Below are 16,802 nucleotides of genomic sequence, written 5' to 3' on the forward strand. Positions count from 1 at the left end.
TTTGTTTTTTGGACCAAAATGTATTTTCGATGCTTCAACAAATTCTAACTGACCCTCTGATGTCACATGGACTAATTTGATGATGTTTTTCTTACCTTTCTGGACATGGACAGTATACCATACACACAGCTTCAATGGAGGGACTGAGAGCTCTTGGACTAAATCTAAAATATCTTAAACTCTGTTAAGAAGATGAACGGAGGTCTTACGGGTTTGGAACGACATGAGGGTGAGTCATTGATGTCACAATTTTCATTTATGGGTGAACTAACCCTTTAAGGGGCATTTTCGTCACACGCTTGAGGCATTCAGCCAATCTCTGTCTTTAATGGCCTGATATATATACAATTTTAGCTTCAGACTTAATATAATATGTATATATTAAAAAAAAAAAAGAAAAAAAGTCAATCAGCCGCTATAATGAAGTGGTACAGCTGTCACTCGTTCGAGTCGATTCTTTCAAACATTTTGTTCCAAAGAACCATTTCATAAAAAGAAGTCTTACACCTCAATTGCGTCATCGTGTGGCTCTAGGCGTAATGACATTGCTAATAACTTGTAACTCAATTTAATTCCAGTCATTTCGTGTTTTAATTAGGCTTTAGTAACAGGGATTATAGATAATTGTGTGACAATTAATCGTTTATAAAAATAGTCATTTAGAATATAAATGCAGTTTACTGTATAATTCCATTCACGGATCTCTACAGGATATCATTCCTATATCAGGATATTATCAACACCTGTTAAAAAGCAGATTCATATTTAGTGCACGTTCAAAAACATACCGACTTTTCCCAAGTATATATTATTATTCAAATAATTTGACAAAAATAAGCAGTTGTCATTAATAGTAATAACAAGTGAATTTTAATTATCTCTGATTGTAGATGTACTGCTAAATGGGGAGATATTTTGTAATTAATCTAGTCAATCCACAGTGCATTAAGGCTTCATTCAATAATTATGCTGTGTATTCACATATGAAACACAATCAATACTTTTAAAAATCTTTTTAAGATGCTATGATATTTTGTGATGCTACAGCATATGCCCAGACACTGGACACACTACTTTAAAATATCAAATTATATCTGAAATCTCTGTCTCCTCAGAAAGTCGTAGTCCAAACCAGTCACCGTTTCTGTCTGGACCAAATCCTGCTCCATATTAAATATCAAATATACTGATTATCTGTTTATTTTATTATAATATTCTTTTAATAATTAGACACTTCAGCTTTAAAGATATTACAAATGCATTTACTATTCATCCAGCTATGCTAAAACAGATATTACATTTGCAAGAGAAATGATTAAGACGTGAATGCCTCAAAGCTCTTTAACATCTCATTGCAAAATTGTACATATTTGCATGGCAGGAAGTGATCTTGAATCTGTACGATAAGTGCTACATTATGCCACTGTGCATTTTGACCTGTTAAGAGTGACAGGCAGTGCCCTGAGAAAGCCTTTTCAAAGGCCCAGTAAACATTACCACACGTTCATTATTCAGTGCATCTCCTCTCTCCACCTGCAAGCAAAACCTCTGCCACATCCCGTATATTATTTGCATAACTTAAATCCGGATGTGACAGATTAGATCTGTTTAAAATTTTTCTCAGTTGTTTGCTTCCATTGCAGACAACATTTTGTCTTTTGTGGACAGACCCTGCAGATAAGGTCATTCTTGCTTTAGAGTCTCTCTCCAGCTGAAGCTGTGGTTTGGCCCGTGAGTTAAAGGAAGAATCGGTGGGTCCACTAGCTGCCAGAATCCTGCGTCCCCCTGCTCCTCACAGGCACACAGACCCAGATATGGAATCTGGACGGAAAGATTGGCTCCAATAAAGCATCATGCTTAAAGCATAAAAATTAAATGTTTAACGTAAAGTGGATGAAACTAACCTTTCTGACTACTTGCACAAAATCTTTGCAATTCTGAGGAGAAAGGCCCTGGATCTGGCGAGTACAGGCCTCCAGAGTGGAAGCATGTCCCACAAACAGAATATTTTTTCCTGATGTTAAACAAGAGGGTATAAGTAAATATATGTGGCGGTCAGATAATAAAAGCAGTATTTTTAATCACTCACCCTTATTTTTGCAGTACGCCAAAATGTCTTTGGTCACCTGGTGGCTGCGACTAATGTACGTGTCATACGCCTCCGAGGCGGTTAGTTTGCTAATGGGGATGTGAGGTCTGCGGAAAGGCAACTGTCAATCAGGACAGAATCCGAAATGTAATTAGCTCTTACAATGTATATGATTCCTCCAGTTGTTACCTGTATGTTGTGTCTACATTAAGGTTGGCCGCAGCAAGATCTGTGGGGGGTATCCAAGCAGGCAAAGATGTTCCTGTCACCCATTTAGTCCACTCAAAAAGCCCAGGTTCCACTCGAATGCTTATTCTGCCATCTTGCTGCATTCCTAGAAAATTTGCACATGACATTGGGGTCAGACAGCATTTAAATGTAAAATAGACTAATAAAGTGAAAATGTCGATTAATGTATAGCAAGACAGCAATTTCTGAGGCAACAAGGAACTTGCTGGAATATTCTAGTCTAATACAAGCTTCATTTTAGCATTCTCTAAAATCTAGTGGTGGATAGAAAAAAGTAAAAGTGTAACTTAAAGGGATAGTTCACCCAAAAATAAAAATTTGACCCCATGATTTAATCACTCTCAAGCCACCCTAAATGTATATGACTTTCTTCTTTCTGACGAATACAACTGAAGTTATATAAAAAAAATGCCCTGGCTCTTCCAAGCTTTATAATGGCAGTGAATGGTGGTTGAGATTTTAAAACTAAATAAAGTGCATCCATCCATCATAAAAAAGTACTCCACATGGCTCCAGGGGGTTTTCAGGATTCTTTGACATTATATATATATATATATATATATATATATATATATATATATATATATATATATATATATATATATATATATATATTATACAGGTATTTACGGTCCCTTTTAATCAATTTAATGCATTCTTGCTGTATAAAAGTTTTTTTTTTTTTTTCGAATATCTTGCTGACTGAACCATTGTGTATTTATAATATTTAAAAATTTGCACAATATATAGTGGGTACTTATAATCTATAAATAAGTTATGTATTAATTAATAATAATTTCTAAATATAAAATATATAATAATATATTAAAAATAATAATTTATAATAAATAACACCTAACAAGCTACCTTTTATATTTTAAGTCTCTTGCAAGGTTATTGTCATATTTTGGGCACCACGGCATCTAAAAGAAATGAAAAGCCCTGGTCTAAAAGACATTTACATGCTCCTATTGGAATATTCCTGTAGACATGTCGACTGCCAACAGATTCCTGACTACAGTACGTACCTCTGAGGATTTCATGAGCTGTCTGGACACATCGGAGACTGGGTGAGCAGTACACAAAATCAATAGTGGTATTACTTTCCAGCAGAGCCTCACCTGGAAATGGATGGATGGATAATATCAAAAGAGCATGATGGACCATTCACTTGGTGAATTCATGAGAGCTTCTTAACACTGAGCAGACATACCCACTATCTTAGCCTGTGTAACTCCAACCACTGTGATAGGAGTGTCCATTTCATAGTCCCTGTGTGCTCCACCCCAGGCAGGTAGAGCAGCAGGCATATTCAGGTTACTCCTCATGTAACTGCCTACAGGAAGACAAACTGAGCTCGCAAACGAACTGTATCATATGAGCGAGGCACCATGACTCGTCTGTTCAGATTACCTTTAGAGTCTAAACACTGTGAGAGCCATTGTTTCCCAAACACAACATCCATTCTTTCTCCATGCCGACATACAAACAGCGTCCTTTTAGGGGTCCGAGACTGGATGTTGGAGCGGAGCACCTATCATCAACAGTACAAAATAAATCACTCAAATCATAAGTATCTGCACAAACACAAGTTTATTTTAAACCAACTCAAACTCAACAATGAAAAATGGTGGAAATGTTACTTTAATTGGTGTTATGTATAGTAACAGGCACCTGCATAGGTTGGCAAATAACACTCAAGATGGCCGACTCCCCCAGCTTTGAGTTTTCAAAGCATCGAATGTTGAGCAGTCCATCCAGTGATTTGCTCTCCTTGCAACCCTTTTCCGAAGGGGAAGTACAAAAGAAGGAGTGTGACCTGTTTAAGAAGCATAGATATAAATGTACGGCAAAACCTAACGGACATTTATCATTCCTTCAGACTGTGAGAATGAGATTACAATGAAAAAGTAAAGATTTTGTATTTTTATGTATTCACTTTAATTTTTTTGAGTTTTAATTTAAAGTTTGTTTGAATGCTTAAAGGGATAGTTCACCCCTGGTCTCCAAACAACATTGGATCCCATTCAATTTCACTGTATGGACAGAAAAATACAAATATATGTTTCCCATTATTATAATTTTGTGTGTGATTCCACAGAGAAAAAAGGACATAAAGTGTATGAATAACAAAAGGATGAATGCCTACAATATAACCGGCAAAAAAACAGTATGTTAAAAAATGATGTCTGAATTGATATTATTCAGTAGGCAAAAACTTCCTGGATGACCGAGTAATTCTGGCAAGATTGCATTCATTGGACACTTTACTATCCCATGAGGCCACAGAAGAAGATTTGTGAGGGACAGTAAAGCGATGCAACTGAGGCTTACAGGTCACATGACAGTGACAATGGCAAATGTCCAAATTAAATTCATACTAAACATGTTTGTGAAGTATTTACATTTACATTTAATCATTTAGCAGACGCTTTTATCCAAAGCTTTTATCCAAAGCAAAGTATTTATTTATTCAAGAGATACTACTCAGAGTAGATTTCAAATATAGCCGATGAGTACATTTTAGGTGAACTTTCCCTTGAACTCTAAGCAGGTGCAAGCAATACTGGTAAGTCTCGCTGATCAAACTTAAGGCACATCTGGAGAACTTACCCGTGGAAGACCCATGTGTCAGACTCGTCAGCAGGGCTCACATAGTTCTCAGGCAGCAGTCCAGAGGTGCCTGTACCCAGAGACGTGCCGTACACCCAGCCCTCACTAGTGCTCGTTTGCTCCACTGTAGAGGAGAAGATAAAGTCTCCCGGCACCAGTTCCAGCTCATCGTCATTCTGAGGAGTGTAGGGGTACATCACTCGCAAAGTCTGACAATCAAACAGAGGTAGGTCTGCATTAAAGTGCATTTATGTCAACTAGCAAAACATTTCAACTGGAAACAAAAAATTTCTATAACAGTAGGTTTTAAACTAATAAGGCTTAATATGGGCCTCACCTCATGATTTGCAAATCGTACGTCTCTTGAGAAGAGGGCAGCAAGCCAATCACAACCCAGCTTGATCTCAATCCCTCTTGCCAACTTTTCCAAGGAAGAATAATGATTGGTTGGGAAGTGATAGGCTAGAGTCAAATGAAGCTGCTTTTTATGGGGTTCCACGTGAATATCTAAGAAAGAAATAATGAAGAGTATTTTTATGAATTTATTCTCTGTTCAAATACACAGCATTTTGATAATTGAATCCACATCCGTTCATTTCATTTGAACAGGATTTAAACAGATAAAACATCCAGAATGTTTAATTTACAGTTTATCTTTTAAAAACAGATTTAATGTGACAGTTCACTCAAAAAATGAAAAGTCACCATTTATTTCATGTCTTTCTTTTTTTCAGTAAATTAAATAAAAAAGTGAACATATTTGCTGCTCTTATTCATATACTGAAAGCATTTAAAGTTCTGGTATGTCAACTATAAAAAAGGATAAATAAAACTTTTTTACTATATTATGTGCATTATGTGTGTTTTCTGAAGCCTTATGATAGCTTTAACAGTTTTATTTGAGTATTTACATACTAATATATATATATATATATATATATATATATATATATATATATATATATATATATATATATATACAAAAAATATTTACTATTCTAATATTTTCAGTTTTCAGTTTAGTTTAAGTTTTCAATCATTTTGTTATGTGCTTTTTCCTTTTTTATATATTTCTATTTAACTCTATTTCAGTTTTAGTAATTTTAGGACAAAACTACTTTTTGCAAAGGCAACATTTCTAATTTTCTCTTAAGTTTTTTTTTTTAAGTTTGTTGCACAACTAAAATTGATATTTTTTTATTAGCTGAGAATTTAAGTTTTGTAAATTCCCTGCTTTCGTAATATTGTAAAAAGGAGGACATTCTGCTTCATTTCGTAATTTATGTTCCAAGAAAAAAAGTAAGTCACACGGGTTTAGACTGACATGAGGATGAGTAATGAGCTGATTAGAAGAAAAAAAACGTGACCACTATGCAGGCACCATCTGTGACAAATGCTCTGATCATGCCTCCCCACCAGCTTTAGCAGCAGCCTCCACCGCAAAGTCAGCCGCGAACTTCTTCAGCGACTCAGCCACCTGCTCCTCCACGAAGAGGCCTATGAAGCTGGTGGAGGTGTAGAGCTCCAGGGGCAGAGGGCTGGGGAAGCGTCCTCTCCACTGATTCACTGCAGACTGCAGAGCTTCACACAGAGCCACTAGCTTATTGTCTGGACACTACAAATACATAAAATAAAGAAATGTACAAAATTCTGCAACATAAGAATAAGACATCAAGATAAAAACAGAAATTGTGACTCACCATAAAGAACTGGCAGAGTGTGATGTGTGGGAATATGTTGTGAGCTTTGTTTTTTCCACAAGTCAAGCGAGACTGCTGCCAGAAATGAGAAAGCTGGTTTTGTAAAGGCCCACTGGGGCGCAGATACAGCACATACTCTCTGGGTAAAAGGTCGTCCAGGAAAGGGTCATCCAAATGAGAGAAAAGCCTATGGAGACACATGTACATGATCACGTACACTACACCCAGTCAAACCAGCAAATACAGCTTGTGTAATTTTAACTGTCAACAAGAAATTGTTTTATATTGATTGTTTTATATATAGAATTTCTGGATTGCCTCAAATGAACCACTAGAGGGTGGTACCATTCCTCAAGAAGAGCCAATTCAAGCAGGGTTTAGGAAAGCTCACCAGTCACATGCAAGTGGAACACTTCTGCCTCCAGTTGAGGCCAGAGCTTTCGATCTGTAAAGAGAGCATATTTTAAAATGAGTGAGGATCTTTCATTTCGCAACCAAAATCAAAGAATGATATAGGAATACAGATACAACATTTAAAACATCTGGACTCTACTTTAATGCCTTGCCTTTATTTAAAAGTAAGAAACAAAGTTAAGCACACTGCTTTTTCACAAGGGTACTAATAAATAAATAAATCCATATGGTTACCATAATCTAATCTACTTCAAATTCAGTTCAGCTTAAGTTTCTTCTACTTAAGGTATTCCAGTCAAGTCTATCGTTAAATTTTATGTTAAGAAAATGCTTTTCCACTGTGTGCATTTTAAGTTCATTCAGCATGTTGTGCCATACAGGCTTAAGCAAGCATATGATGAATACATGTTTGAATTTTATGAGTGGTCACATAAGAGCAAAGACGCACTAATATTTTCCGATGGAGTAGGTGTCATTTTTTTAATCGACTATGTGCTCACACTATGACTCCATGTTATGAAGTCTGTGAAAAACGTGCGGAAAATGAGATTTCTTATATGTGAACTAGAGAAGAAGCTGCGTGAGAGTTGATCTTCTCACTTCTCTCGCACATCAGTGTCTCTCACACACTGTGGTTGCTTATTGAAGTGAGAATACAGCTTTAAAAAGCAGAACGATTTTTAGAGTGAAAAATAATTTACTAACTGCTGTTTTTTATTTTTATAAAAAACTAGCTTCTCTAATCTTTTTGTATTCTATTTGTTTTCTTTTTATTATAAAATTAACAAAAGCAAAAAAAGGCCACTAACACTAGCTTGCTTTGTTCTTTTCTGTTATTTAATTTTTCATTATTATACAATTTTAAAAGTAAATAACTAACTAAGCTAACTGAGACTTGTTATATAACTTGAATATCTTTTGTTGATTTTGATCGCTTCCATTGTTCTCATTTGTAAGTCGCTTTGGATAAAAGTGTCTGCAAAATGACTAAATAAATGTGAGTTTTTAAATATTGTTAAATATTGACACACATCCTTATAAATAACAAAAGATATGGTACACATTTCCTTCTTCATTTTAAAAGTTAATAAATCTATGCACCAAAATATAGTTGGACATTTCAAAGTTTTACAAAAAAACAACAATTACTAGAACAATTTCAGTCTTCGTACTTCAAAATTGTATCTTTATTTCAATATGTTACTTGCCATTTCTTTGTAATTATGTGTGAAATTTTCTAGCAATTTCTGAGTGAAAATGGTTACTACACCAGATTAGTTTTTTTCAGTATCACTGTAACAAATCTATGACCCATTTCTGGGCCTTGACCAACCAGTTTTAAGGTAACATTTTTACTGGTAAACAATATTTCAATATGCATATATATATATATATATATATATATTTTTTTTTTTTAATCAAGATAATTATTATTTTTTTAATCAATAGTTTATTACCCACACACGATACTCAAAACCTGTAATGTCTTTACATATAGCAGACATTTAAATTGATATATATATATATATGATATATATATATATATATATATAATGACCAGATGTTAAAAAACTGAATATGAAACTGAAGAGAATATGAAAATACAATCAAACATTTAAATTTCTGCTATTTCTGATTGCTCAACATCATGCAAATTATTAACCTGACATATGATGAATGGGATTTTTTTTTTCAACAAAATATAGAAGTGTGCTTTACCATCCACAAGAATGATATATATATATATTTTTTTTTTATTTTTTTTATTATTATTATTTTTTTTTTACTATTAAACAATTTTACTATATATATAACTTTTGTGCTATAATACATAATAATACTCATCTAAAATACATGCTCCTCATTACCCTCATGAATAATAAGATAATATATGTAACCTGTACGATGTTCAGAAGTATGATAAAGAATACCCTAGTTTGTCACTTCCAGAAAGCCTGGAACTTGATATAATTGGTGGAAAATGTAACAAACTGAAGCTTTTGTGTGATCAAATGACCATCCCATTGAACCTAGCGAAATGGTTTCTGTTCTGAAAGCTCAACGGAATGAGACAATGACTGTGGTCAGCGCAGAGTGTATAAGTGTTTCAGCCTGTGTGAACAGGTCATCATAAGACCTCACATAGCCTCTTTTTAGCTATCACCACTGAAGCGAAACCTCAGGGTATACCAGGACTTCCCCTGAGCTCTGCTCTACAGCTACTTCAACAGGAAGTAGTTCACCAAAGGCCACGGCCAGTCCTGTATGCGTGTCGGCTATCAACCTGATCTCTTAGAATAAAGAATTTAGTTAACAACACTATAGAAAGCAGAAGCAAGAATAGGGTTCAGCAGATATGACAGACAATATAGCAAGAAAGGCAAATGAGAGTTAAAAACAAACTTCCCTCTGAGAGCCTAAAATAAATTTCCGAAACAAAGCACAGCCCAGCAAACAAATTTAGTCTTTGTTTTAGAGTACAGTAGGTTTCTCACAATTCTAATGAAATCAAAGGAAACGTGTGATATGTTTCTGCAATATTATTTGTCAACTGGAAATATTAGATTATATTATTATTTATTACAGCTTTGAGTATGAGAAAGGCGCATTGTGAATAAAATGTATTATTATTATTAATAACTGAGGATTAATTAACAGCAGGACAACAAGTAACATCTGAGCATAAATAAATGACCAGATGTTAAAAAACTGAATATGAAACTGAAGAGAATATGAAAATACAATCAAACATTTAAATTTCTGCTATTTCTGATTGCTCAACATCATGCAAATTATTAACCTGACATATGATGAATGGGATTTTTTTTTTTTTTCAACAAAATATAGAAGTGTGCTTTACCATCCACAAGAATGAGCACTGGCCTGAATACTGTATTCATATTAGCTACATGTTCGGGTCAATTTGTGCTAAAATATCAGTTTGATTGGGCTCATGGTATTTCACAACAAAAAGACACAAAAATACTTTTGTTCTTAGTTTTTGTTGATATTTTAAATATATAATAAATTATAATATAATGATAAGACTGACATGATATGGTAAGATGCATGTTATGTTTGTATTTAACATGTTTTATCAGAACAGATCTGCATGATACTGTTTCAGAACAAATTTGTATCTCATTAAATGGAAAGAAGCTCATGAAAACATACATTTTTAGCATTCATACCAAGTGTGAGAGTGAAAACAACCACCCATTAAAGTTTAAAGTAGGTCATAATGCTTGAAGTAATATTTTCCTTTCAACAAAAACAAATATGCATTTTAAATCAAGATAAAAAAAAACACTAAAAAAAAAAGAAAAGAAAAAAAAACGAATAACCGCCCACACACGCCACACTCACAACCTGTCACGTCTTAGATGCCTTTTAATGTCTTACAAGCTATTTCCAATTCACCCTGTATTACTCATGTACAATTTGATAAAGGTGCAGTGGGTTGATTCTTTACAAATTCCGGTGACATATACTATAACTAATCAAATATGACTGAATATGGAAAGCTGTGATCAGCAAGTTTTCCATCTATATATGGCTCAATGAATTTGCACATCTACATCCACAAGTGTATGGAGCAAAAATGGAGATATATGGTAATATGTAGCTGGAGAAGAGGGAAAAATTTAGTTTTTATAATTTTCGTAAAAGCATTTCATAATAATTATCAATAATTTGACCATTTACTGATTTTCTGCCACATCTCACTAACAAGAGCAACATCTTTCGTGTTGTATTTGTGATATACAGTATGGCATATAAATGACATAAAGGAGATATTTTGAGGATATTCATACCATGACTTGCAAATAGCTTTTGCTGTCATAACCCAATTAAGATTATTCTATTTTATTCAGTTCAACTTTTTTGCTCTTATTTAATCATGCATATAACAGTTTTCTATAAATCACTCCAGATAATCTCCACAAAGTGTCTTTTCATAATCTTCCAGATGACCAGCCAGACATGAACACACCTTCAAATCCTCTCTTTGGGGAAATCCCACATCTCAGACCTCTGCATCCCTTAGTTTCCTGTTTGCAAATCTTCCGTTTAGCCTGATTCTTTGCCAAGACACTCCAGAGAGTCATTGCAATCCAAAACACCTCTTTCAAAAACTAGTTTAACAGACAGATACTCCAGTGTCTACAGTGTATTTTAAAAGATTTACTACTGCTGTATTGGACTGTTGCACAATTACACCTAAACAGTAACATTTAAAATCTGAGATCAGATTTTTTTTTTTTTTTTAAGAAATTAATACTTTTATTTAGCAAGGATGCATTAAATTAATCAAAAGTAAGAGTAAAGGCATTTATGATGTTTTAAAATATTTATATTTCAAATAAATGCTGTTATTCAGAGCTTTCTATTCCTCAAATAGTTCTGATAAAAAAAAGAACAATCAGTTTCCACAAAAATGTCTTTCTTGAGCAATACATTTGCATATTTGAATTATTTCTGAAGGATCATGTGACACTGAAGTCTGGAGTAATGATGCTGAAAATTCAGCTTTGTCATGACAGGAATAAATTGCATTTTAAAACAGATTTAAAAATAAAATAAAAGTTATTTTAAAATGGAATAATATTTCACAATATTACTCTTTTTACTGTACTTCTGATCAAATAAATGCAGACACAATCAAGAATCCTGTCCCTAAAACCAAATTTTACAACAATATCCAACATAGCAAAGGGTGGAGCTGTATCCTTGTGTGTCTTCCAGAGCTTGACTCTGTGCAGGAGGATGGAAGTACACACAGCCCTCAATCTGGCAACCGCACAACCACTACAGATGGTGGACTCACAAATGAGAGAACACACACTGATACAGGCCCCTTATAAACAGTGGAGGAGTGGAAGAGTAGGCTGACTAACAACTGCCTTTGTGGATCCCAATCTTGTGCCTGTGTCTATAAGGGTTTTACTCCTGTGCTGGTCTACATCTGTTTCCTTTATCCCAGCAGCTACTAAGGGAGCTGAGCCAAAGAGGAAGAAGAAAAAGATACGATTGATCTCACTGATGCCCGGCAAGAGCAACAAACAGATGCTATCCCACAAGCCCCAAGGCCCACAAGTACCAGCTGCCATCCCTGCCGCACGGGACTGACAGAGGGAAGAGCGCACAGCTGTCCGTCCCAAAATATGGCTAGCCAACACCTGCAGGGCTGTCGCAAATGTGGCCAGACTGACGGCACACTTGTTCCCACAGAACATCACATCAGAACCATGATATGCATCCTCACAGGCTGTGAGGGACATAATGTGGCCTTTTAATGCGGAAGATGATCAGGATGTCTGTATTTGTGCACCAGGAGGTCATGGTCTCTATCTCATCTCCAGCACAACGTGTCATATTTCAGGAAGGAAGTTGATGACATTTACACAACATGACCCTGAGACAAAACCACAGTGATGCAGTGTTATTATATGCACAGACTGACTACTTGTAAATGCTACATTATGACAAGTCAGTAATGGTGATACATGGATGAGCAACAGAATAGCGAGAAGAACTAGTCAGTGTATCCAGACTTAACGGTTCACTCAAAAATGTAAATTCTGTCATCACTTACTCACCCTCGTGTTGCTCCGAAACGGTATGACTTTTTCTACTGTGAACACAAAGAGGAAATCGTAAAGAATATCTATGATATTTTGAATGTCATGAAAGTAAGAGGACTAGAACTTAAACTGCCATGAACTTGAGTTTATGAGAGAATTAGGGATGTTTAATTTGTGAATGAATCACTTGTGAATCAAATCTTTTCAAATTCATCTGTTAAACAGTATACAAAAGCTAGTCTGAATGATTCTACTGATCAGAATGATCTCTGACTTCCTATGATTCTATGGATTGAAATGATACTCCTGATAGGAAAGATATGATCAACTGATTCTACTGATAGAAATGATTCCAATGATCTAAATGATTCTACTGATCGGAATGAATCTGATGTGAATGATTCTACTGATCGGAATTATTCTACACATTTGAATGATTCTACTGATCGGAATTATTCTACACATTTGAATGATTCTACTGATCTGAATGATTGGAATCAGAACGGTTAATAATTTCTTAATGTTCAATGTATTTCTCACAAAGTCAGATTGACAATTTTTATGGCGCTTTTTCTTTTTTTATAATTTTGAAGCTCGAATTTTCCAGTCCTTATTCAATTTCATTATACGGAAAAGAATGATTTTATTACAAAAAAAATAAAATAAATAATAATAATAATTGCAAAATTGCATTTTGTTTTCCACTGAAGAAAATTAGTCCTACATGTTGGAACAGCATGAGGGGGAACAAAGGATGACACATTTTCTGTTTTTCATCAATCTCCACACAGACAAAAAAAAAAAAAAAAATCCTTCAGATCAGTTCCAAATGCAACAGGACCAAACGAGTAAACACCAGGACCAAAAAAAAAAAAAAAAAAAAAATAAAAAAAAAACAGCTGCATGGTCTTGGGTTTTCTCATTGATGTGCCAGAATAAGAATGAAAAAAAAAAACACCTTGTGACTTACAAATCATTCATGCTGTAATGAGCACAGATGTTCCTCCTCACATACAGGACACATTTACCATCTTGTTATATTGAATGGATCGGTATGATCGCAGCCATCTCAGGCGAATAAGTCAGATAGGAGCAGTGGTGTAATGTAACGAAGTAATAATAAATCATAAATAATATCTGTACTTTACTTGAGTTTTTATATTTCAGCCAACTTTTACTCCGCTGCATTTCCTAATTAAAAAGTATAGGCCTACTTTTACTATGATACATCTCCCAGAAGCATATTCGTTACTTACTACAAAATAGACAGAGGTCAGAAGAACAAAGAATGCAGGAAAACAGGTTTGATGAATCGGTGGTCTGGAGCTTGCAAGTTAGACCCCTAAAAAAAACCTTTGCTCATGTGCAAACAAGTGTGCGCACAACCGATGATGATTCATTTTCCACTCAAGTCGAGGCTGGGGTGTGCAAAATACAGTTTATCTTCTGCGATCTGACATTATCTAGTAGGCTACATCACCAAATCACACACACAGAGTGCACGCACGTTGATTTATTAGTCTATTAAAACTCAAAATTCCAGGCATCCTAAACCTGAAAAAAAAAAAAAAAACTTAAGATAACATGTAGAAAGAAAAAAGCATGCATCTTAAGCTCACAGAATAACATAAGTGGACTTTGAATGATTAATTGCCGATTTGAATGATTACATAATTGTGGCATCTATAATTGTAATCGCAATTAAAAAATGGATTAATTGTGCAGCCGTGGGTTAAATGCATCCATGTCCCCTCTGAGATACATTAAACTGTAGGCTAAATGCCTTTCAGATGCAGATTCCAAAAATTTGTTCTTATGTTGGTATGAAATACACAAAGTACTGAATGAAGTGCTTCTTATTCTTACCCAAAAATACAAAATGAAAGAAAGAGTTAAAACTGAACTCAATCTTGTTACTAAAGCGGTGTATGAACACATATATATATATATATATATATATATGCTTTATTTCCATTATGCATTTACTTGTACTTTCAATATTTAAATACTTTTCGTACTTGACCTGTTAACTGTCACCCCGTCCCGAATATGGGACGCCAACGTTGACTATACTATATTACAATCTAATCTAATCTTGACAAACTATATATCGTTGGAAAGGTCTAAGACTCCCAAATATATATTTTACCAATATTTTTTGTTAAAAATTATGTAGGAAAAGTAATAGATTAATTTATGACAAGAGTGCACCCTCAGAAATCTACATTACAAAATGAGTTTTGACCTTTGTTTAAAAAAAGACTTCCTCATTGCCTTTTTCTCTATCACATTTTAGAAATCATCAGAAGTTATATATCACTTGAAAACATAAAATCTCAAAATCCATCCTTTAAAACCCCATTTTAAAATCAGACATTCCATTACTATGTAAATGGCACATCAAAATCATGTTACAAAATGTTTTCAGTCATGAATTATAAAAATTTAGGTTTGTATCATGCACATTCAAGTCTATCTTCAAAAACGTGAGTGACAGTATTAAGTACAATTAATATCATCACATACTTTAAGACTTTTACTCAAGTGATATTCGAAATGTTGACTTCAACTTTTGCCAAAGTCATTTTGGGGAGTGCAGAGTATGCCAGGCATAAGGGCCCTTCTGCATGCATTGGGAGGCCCCCAAACTTTGGAATTATTATTATTAAATGTTATCTTCTTTATACAAACTTTATATCTTCTTTTTACCTTTAAAAGTGTAGTAAAGTAAAAGTTAAATCTGCAAATTACTGAAATTATTAAATGAAAGTGAACTTTCTCTACTGTAACAACACATGGCGTTAATGTCACAAAGATAACATGAAAGAGGCACTGTATAGAAAGAGGCACCTCTTCGGTGGCCCAAATCCAAAATGTAATAATAATAATAATAATAAAGTAGTGAAAAGGATTAAAATTATATTGCAAATTTTGAGTGCCTTATGTAAAAAAAAATTTCTTTTTTAAACAGTAGAATGAAGGGGGAAAACTGTTCATGGCACCCCTGGCATCAGGGCAACTGACAAGTCTAAAAGCTTTTAACTCTGAAAGAGTCTTTCACAGGAAATGAGGGCAGTTCAATGTCGTTATGTGGGTCAATACATCTATAAAGGAGACAGAGGAAAAGCATATTAATAACTCCTACGACTACATGACTACACTTGACACGTTAGTTAATACAAAAGCATAAGCGCCATTAAATACAACATTTTCTTTATATTTATTTTAAAATTACAAAATATCTGACAAATACGATAACATGCAAAAAGGAGAATGTATAGGCTATCGTTTTTCATATTTTGTTACGTTTTTATATTTCATATATATATATATATATATATATATATATATATATATATATATATATATATGTGTGTGTGTGTGTGTGTGTGTATATATATATATGTGTGTGTGTGTGTGTATATATATATATATATTGCAGGAAAACCGTTGTTTTCAGTTTCGTGACTTTATACCGACTTAAAATCAAAGTAGTTCCCCTCAATGACAATTTAATTAGGTTCAATAGCGGGTTGAGACACCCTACGGATTAACTCTTGAATGTTGTAAAAAGAACGCCATTATTTGTGATAAATATGGCACTTACGCTCTCTGCTGAGGAAATCCCATCGAAAGCAGGACGTCCAGGCTGGATCCATGTTTGACAGAGGCGCAACTGTTCTGTCTCAGTCTGCGCGGAATAATCTTCGAGTAAAGATCCTCCTTTGCTGCCATCCTTCAGTCCCATCAAATGATACTGACGACAGTCGAAGACGACACATCCACATCTTAATCTACAAGCATTATCGGCCCTCCTCCTGACAGCGGCAGTGTATGTTTGTATACAATAGACATACAGTAGATTAACGAGCTACACTTAATAGCTGTTTCAAAACCCGATCGAGCTGCCTTCCTACTAAACAACATTTTGGACACCATGTGTGGGGTTCAAGTAAGAACACGAAGCACATTTGAGCAACGCGCCTGTATGCCCTAAAATGCTGTCTAAGTAGGCAGGTCACGAGGTTTTGAGACACAGCCCAAGTTATAATGCGTGTCAAACACTGATAACTGGCAGTAGCCTGTTCATTCGTCATGCTTGACACTAACCCGCTTTAATTAGCCTAATTTACCTAAAAGTCTAAGAATAAT

General features: G+C 34.5%; 1 protein-coding gene across 2 annotated transcripts; it reads right to left on the reverse strand.

Annotated features, from left to right (window-relative positions):
- Positions 1–998: 998 nt before the first annotated feature.
- Positions 999–16,667, reverse strand: LOC128029247 (ubiquitin-associated and SH3 domain-containing protein B). Of its 2 annotated transcripts, none has more exons than XM_052616894.1 (14): positions 16,258–16,667; positions 7,043–7,096; positions 6,652–6,838; positions 6,368–6,566; positions 5,289–5,458; positions 4,952–5,127; positions 4,013–4,157; positions 3,752–3,872; positions 3,552–3,674; positions 3,367–3,459; positions 2,279–2,423; positions 2,090–2,196; positions 1,905–2,014; positions 999–1,821 (listed from the first exon to the last, which is right to left on the reverse strand). In XM_052616894.1, exons 1-14 carry the CDS (start codon positions 16,383–16,385, stop codon positions 1,684–1,686), a joined length of 1,896 nt encoding a protein of 631 aa, XP_052472854.1. In that variant the 5' UTR covers positions 16,386–16,667; the 3' UTR covers positions 999–1,683. The 2 variants fall into 2 exon arrangements, with proteins under 2 accessions (XP_052472854.1, XP_052472853.1); XM_052616893.1 differs by having other exon boundaries at positions 4,952–5,160; positions 16,258–16,666.
- Between the last annotated feature and the right edge of the window lie 135 nt (positions 16,668–16,802).

This window comes from Carassius gibelio, chromosome A15 (assembly GCF_023724105.1).
Source record: "Carassius gibelio isolate Cgi1373 ecotype wild population from Czech Republic chromosome A15, carGib1.2-hapl.c, whole genome shotgun sequence".
Classification (NCBI taxonomy): domain Eukaryota; kingdom Metazoa; phylum Chordata; class Actinopteri; order Cypriniformes; family Cyprinidae; genus Carassius; species Carassius gibelio.